The 6,000-nt window shown below is 52.2% G+C and overlaps 1 protein-coding gene across 1 annotated transcript; it reads left to right on the top strand.

Moving 5' to 3' along the window:
- Positions 1-2,958: 2,958 nt before the first annotated feature.
- T310_6811 (uncharacterized protein) lies at positions 2,959-4,014 on the top strand (the record flags this gene model as incomplete). The annotated part of the gene is made up of 1 exon (XM_013470394.1): positions 2,959-4,014. The coding sequence occupies one exon, from the start codon at positions 2,959-2,961 to the stop codon at positions 4,012-4,014; it is 1,056 nt and encodes a 351-aa protein (XP_013325848.1).
- Between the last annotated feature and the right edge of the window lie 1,986 nt (positions 4,015-6,000).

Genomic DNA, 6,000 nt, shown 5'->3' with positions numbered 1-6,000 from the left:
GACTGCAGCATGCTCTTTTTGGGCATACAAAAATCACGGGAAAAGGCCGTTAATTGTATTATAGTCTGCTTGCTGACTGCAGGTCACATGGACATGGCTCTTTGCCTGTTCTCCGTATCGTAGTCTGTCCCCAAATCTGTCATTCGGAGTGTCTTCTCTGACAGGTCCAATCTTTATCCTTCCGGAAGACTCGTCCGGAGCAGTCTTTCTTCAGATCCCCAATCGCACGGCAAAACAGGCATCTTCAGCGCCGGGTGGCGTCAATGCCAAAGTCTCGACATGACGGTCCATCCGGCACAGCCCAATCGCCGATCGCAGCAGGCATCTCAGCAAAAGTGCAGCGCCGAACGCGGGCGTCCTTGGCGAATCCGATGCCTGAAGCGGCCCAAGACCACCACCCTCGCGCCCCACGGTGCCCCTCCTTTCAGCTCTGATGTGCTCGCCTCGCCCCGACAAGGCTGGATTGCACGGAACTGGGCAACTTCACTGTGTGTGGTTTTTTTTTGTTAAGATAAAAGAAATAATAATTTTTTTTCCCAGCAGACATGGTCCGACTAGCTCCCTGCCCGGTCTGTCGCGACCCAGACAGTCTGTATGGTAGTGCTTCGAAACTAGAAGGTCCTACACGCCCGAGCGCTGTCTAGATTGCTGTCCATCATTTCCTTTTGCACAACCTGACCATCCCATACAGAACCCGGCTCAGCTTTGGCATGCCTTCCTGGTTAACGCTTTTGTTTATGATTCCGGTCGCATGCATGAAGGACCCCGTCCGCATTGCAGGATTGCGATCATGAGCCGTGTCAAGACTGTACGCCGGCTGAAATGGTTCTGTTTTAACCCTTGAGGCGAGATTCCATACTACGGTTGTACGCGATGCCCATGGCAATGATCAACGGCTCCTGCGTATGTAATGTGTGGGACTCGACCAAGCCTAGATCGTTACTCAAAAGTCTGTCGGCAAACCCATGGATCTGCTCCCGCGAACCTTCATTCATCGCTGCTCGTCTCTGCGCTCTCTTCCGAGTCTGGATCGGGGAGGACGGGTTCCAAGACTCTATTCGAACTTCCAAAGGCTAACCTATCAACCACCGTTTGTGCTTGGCGTGAGCTAAAAGAAAAGGCTCTCCAAGTTTTCGCCGTTTGGTCGGATCAATCTCCATATTTGTCCACTGCGAGGCCGTATCCCAAGCACGACTCCAATCTCGATTGCCTCGACCGGGCGCTTGGTCCAGGCAGACGATTTCTTTTCCTTGCCACTAGCAGCCCCAGCAGAAAGCAAGCCAGGATGTAGATGGCAATCTCCCGAGTTTCCAATCCGATCGTTGGGGGTGGTCTCAGCTATCCTACTAGAGACTGCCGATAACGTCGCTGTTGACTTGTGGAGTATTTTCAGTAGTCAGTTAACTACCGACATGTCTGCGTCTTCTGCCGGCGGGTCCCATTGACCTCCTTTTCTGCTCAAGATCCATCTTTTGCCACCGCCAGCGCCTCGTGACCAGGCCTCGTGGTCGAATACCCGAAGCGCGCGCGCCCAACTTGGGCGACGTTTTCGAAGAACGCATCTCTGCATCGTAGCAACTTCGGTGTATCTCCAGCTTTGATAATACCGATGATCGGAAGTCTTGTGGAAGACGCACAGAGAAGGCCCATCCCTGTGGATTCGATCGCCACCGGGGCTTAGCGCTCTGCTGCATCTTCCGTACGATGCTGAGTAGCGCTACGCCGCGATCATGGCCTTGCCTGTATGTGGTAATCGGGTGGCGGGCCGGTCTTTCCTTGTTCAGCACAAAATTTCTCTTTCTTCTTTCCCCTATAACATGCGCAGAGAAGACGGTGTCATTACAGCTCCTTCCCATTTGGCGCTGTTGTAGACTGGCCGTGGCAGTGTTTCCCAGCATCAACGCCAGAGTAGATGAACACTGCATCCCCTCCAGCAGGCTGCAGAGACCAGCATTGTCCACCGTATGCGCCGTGCAGCCGTCCAGAGTCTGCAGGCTGCACTGTGGGACAGCAACCCCATACAGTTGTTTCAACCCCAGCGCCTTCGCGAGTCCGCATGCTCGAATAGGCGCCCGCCCACAGCTTAATTCTCTAACACGGCAGCTCTTGCTTCTGCAGGCGCCTGCTTGCTGAATTCATATTAATCCTGACGTCGGCTTAATGCAAGCCGCCACACGGGCCGGATGATGGTGGATGGATGATGGCTTGCTGCCCCCCAATGCAAGCTGTAGATCGACGTTCAATACGGGCGGATTACCGTAACTATCGCCAGTGTGGGCGCTCGTCCGCCGTACGGGCGAAAGAAATACCGACGACAGGCGACGTCCCATCGGCGCTGCCATCGCGCTATCTTGCGCGTTGCATGCCACTTGAGCAACGGTGCTGCAATGCACGTCGACGGGCTCCGCTGTTCCCAGCGCTGCCCGTCATGGCCAGGCGCACGGTACACATTACGGAGCATTACCCTGCCTGGCCTCCCAGTCTGTATAATAACCATCCCGCCGTCCTCCCCCAGCCGCCGTCTCCTTATTGCCTCTTCTGGCTATCCTCGCCCTCCCACCTCCGTCCCCCTCCTTCAACCCTCTTCCTTCTTTTCCATGTTCTCTCCCTTTCCTGTTTTTCTTTTTTAATCCTGCGCGCATTCGCCCATACCACATCGAGCCTCTCTCCCATCTCATCCACCGCATCACTCTCACCTGCTCCCACCTCCACGCAGCTGATTGACGCCTCTATTTTGATACCAGACGATCATCGCTCGTGGCGCCGACTAAACCTTGTTACTCATCTCTGAGCAACCACAGCGATCTGGACAACGACTTGGGTGGGCGAATGTCGCCTTTGTAATTTCGCTTCTTCCTTTTTCTTTTCTTTCTTTCACGCATATCTCGTCGTCATCATATAAGCGAATTTCGTTTCCACTTTGCGCATCGCCTTCGGTCTTGCTGGCGCATAGTCATAATGCCAACGGTCCTGCTGCCCGCCTCGGCGGCTGCATTTGCGCCCCGGGGGGCTCCCAATGTGGTGTTGGGTTCCAAGGTAGAGCCATGGCTGACGGCAACCCTCAAAAGAGTCAACCGGGTGAAGAGGCCTTTGAACAATGTGACGCAGCATACCAAATGCCTGACAGAGACGCTCTCTTTACCCAACGCTATCTGGACCCTATGCTCCCTGATGTTCCCCAAGGCCCCCGACGCCGAGCTTCGCAAAGACGAGAACCCCCTGGTCGAGGCCATCTTCAACTATCAGATGATCCACATGGAAGCCTATGTTGTTCATGTCGACATGGTCTCGCAGAACGAAGTTGCTTTCAAACTGACTCCTGAGACGATCGAGGCGTTGGTAGAGTTTCACAAAGAGGTCTACTCGGTGGACACGGCCGCGAGCACCTGGGACTGGCCCGACAAGGAAGCTCAGTTGAAGAAGCTGCAAGAGGAGTTCGTGCAGGCTGTCAACAAGTTCATCTTTCGCACCCACGTCCAGGCTCTGGAGGGGCTGGAAGAGGATGGCTCGGGTGAGTTGCTGTGTGGTCGAAGCGAAGAAGCCAAGGCTGCCATCCTGAGTCTCTTTGTGCCTCTGCTTCCTCCTCCACCTGCTCCCCGGATCGTGGACGTCCTTCGGCCCGCTCCTCTGCTGCCCAGTTCAACGGTGCCCGAGGACTGGTGGTCGACTTCGATCCAGCCCCAGCCCCAGCCCGTGCCAGTGGAACCCTGGAAAGTTGTTCCGTCGAGCCCCAGTCCAGTTTCAACTGGCGATACGAATCCCAATATGTGGACCGGTCTTCCGCTGAACGAAGCTCAATTGCCATCTCCGGCGCCCTCGCTCAGCCAGCCCTACACTACGTCTGCCTACAACGCGCCCCAGGTCGACGGCGCTCCAACGACCATGGCTGCCCTCGCGGCGCTTCCCCTACCGAGCATGCTCGTTCAGCCCTGCAGTACTGCGGCGAATATGGCTGGGTTTGGTTGGGGGGACCGCTACCAGGACCTGGCATTGTCTTACGGAACGACCATGTAGTGGTTCGCTAACACCTTCACGCTTCATATATATTACATATGCGTAACCATAGCGAGGTGTTCTGCGAGACCTGGGAGCTGGCTTCTTGGAAACAAACCCTACAACCGAAGAATCTTACGCTAATCTTTACGAGAGACGGGGCCCCGCCGACGACACGGACGATTTTGCATGCAGGCATCAGCATCCGACGGCATTATGACGGCGTTAGCGTTGATCGACATTCGAGATATCGTGATATTCCCTCTTGTTCTCCTCCTTCCCCCCCCCCTTCCATCATATATATACACAACATAATTCGGTCGCATCACTATCTTGTCATCTCTGTTTTTCTGTTTGTGTGTTTCAGCAAGCGTTGATGTTGTGATTTTCATTGCATAAGAACCGGCGGGTCGGCTATCTGAGTTATTCCTTCCCTTGACGGAAGTTTCTGTTTGTGGATCCCACATTTATGTCATCAAGACCTGGTTTGCCTCGCGGCTTGGATATGATTTGCACGACTTTTTGTTCCTTTCATTTCTGCTGTCGCATTTCTGGGCGTTGGTGGCAAAGGGAGGACACTGTGACGATGTCATGGCCAGGACCATCACTCGATCCAGCGACACTCCTGTCGTCATTACCGCCGCTACCCGGCTTCACTTCCGATACTGTGTATTGGACTGGCAATCTTGAAAATAGATTGGTGAAGGGTCGATCTGCGACAGCGCGGTTCATGCGTTGACATCTGGTATGCAATGCACATGCCGCATTATTGGCTGCGCTCCGGTTTGATAAAGCATGACACGGTTGATGGAGGCTCATCGTGTCTCTGGGGAGTCAATAATATTCATCTGTGATGGACCTTCAATTGACGGGTCGGAGGAAGGCGAAGGTCTGTGACCTCCCCCTCCCCACCAGCGACACAGACGTTGGGCCTTCGTGACTGCGATCTGCCTAAACGGCCGGAGCGTAGTTCAATATCATACAATAGGGTCATCTCCTATTCTCCAGGCTGGTTTTTTTGCTTCGAAAATTCCTGGAGGTGCTCGTGCTTCACCCTCTCACAGGGGGAGAGGTTTTGAAGTCGAGAATAAGATGCTGGACACAGACACTATCATTCATTCTTTTCAATTTTTCTGAAGACCCCTTGAAAGCAGGTCTTTTGGGGTATTTGTCCTGTTTTCCTTTTTCTTACATTTTTGTCTCGTCTGTATGTAGCTTGAAATCAAATCTAATTTGGATAGTCAAAACAATCAATTGATAGCAGAATGAATCGAAAGCTCCCCTCACAGTTTACGAACGGACAATTGAATAAATAAATCGAACCATTAGCTTTTACTCCATTCTCCATACTTTAGCATAGCGGGTCGAATTACGGAGTGGAGGTGCACAGACCAATTGCTAAAATTAGGACTACAAAGTGGGCGCAGCGGCTACGCCTACAAGTACAGCCTGCACTGATTATTAGGACACTGTTATAATTAAGTTGCAAGAAATTTATAGCATGTACCTAACTATGGCAAGAATTAGCATTGGCCCAAGGACTGACTAACATGTTGAATGTGCCTTAATTAGTATTTGGCGCCGGGGGCCAAAAGCCTCTGGCAAGCCAACGTATAGGTATCTTTTTTTTATTTTCTCATTTTTTACAGAATTGTAGAATATACAAAGGATACCTTAACAAAGAACAATGTGCTTAAAATTAAATTAAACCTAAGGAGCAAACATTGGAAAAGTCAAGGTAGGTACCTACTCCATACTACCTACCTAATCCAGGTGCTTTCCTATAATGGTTCGGAGCTCGGCGGCAGGGAACTTAAATTAGATCAACCAACGATCAACGATGACGTCGAGCATTAGGCTGCCAAGAAAGGCAGTCTACCTAGTACTAGGTAGTCCTATCGAGGCTGAGGAAAATGGACGTGGGTGCATCCCAGCACAGCCGTCGCGCTTAAGAATCCCCTCATTTAACTAGTTCTTGTTTGTTGTTACTTTTCTTCGATGTCGTTT

Source organism: Rasamsonia emersonii (assembly GCF_000968595.1).
Source record: "Rasamsonia emersonii CBS 393.64 chromosome Unknown ctg1118621760448, whole genome shotgun sequence".
Lineage (NCBI taxonomy): Eukaryota > Fungi > Ascomycota > Eurotiomycetes > Eurotiales > Trichocomaceae > Rasamsonia > Rasamsonia emersonii.
Note: the sequence above shows the minus strand (reverse complement) of the source record. Positions and strands in the feature narration are given on the sequence as shown.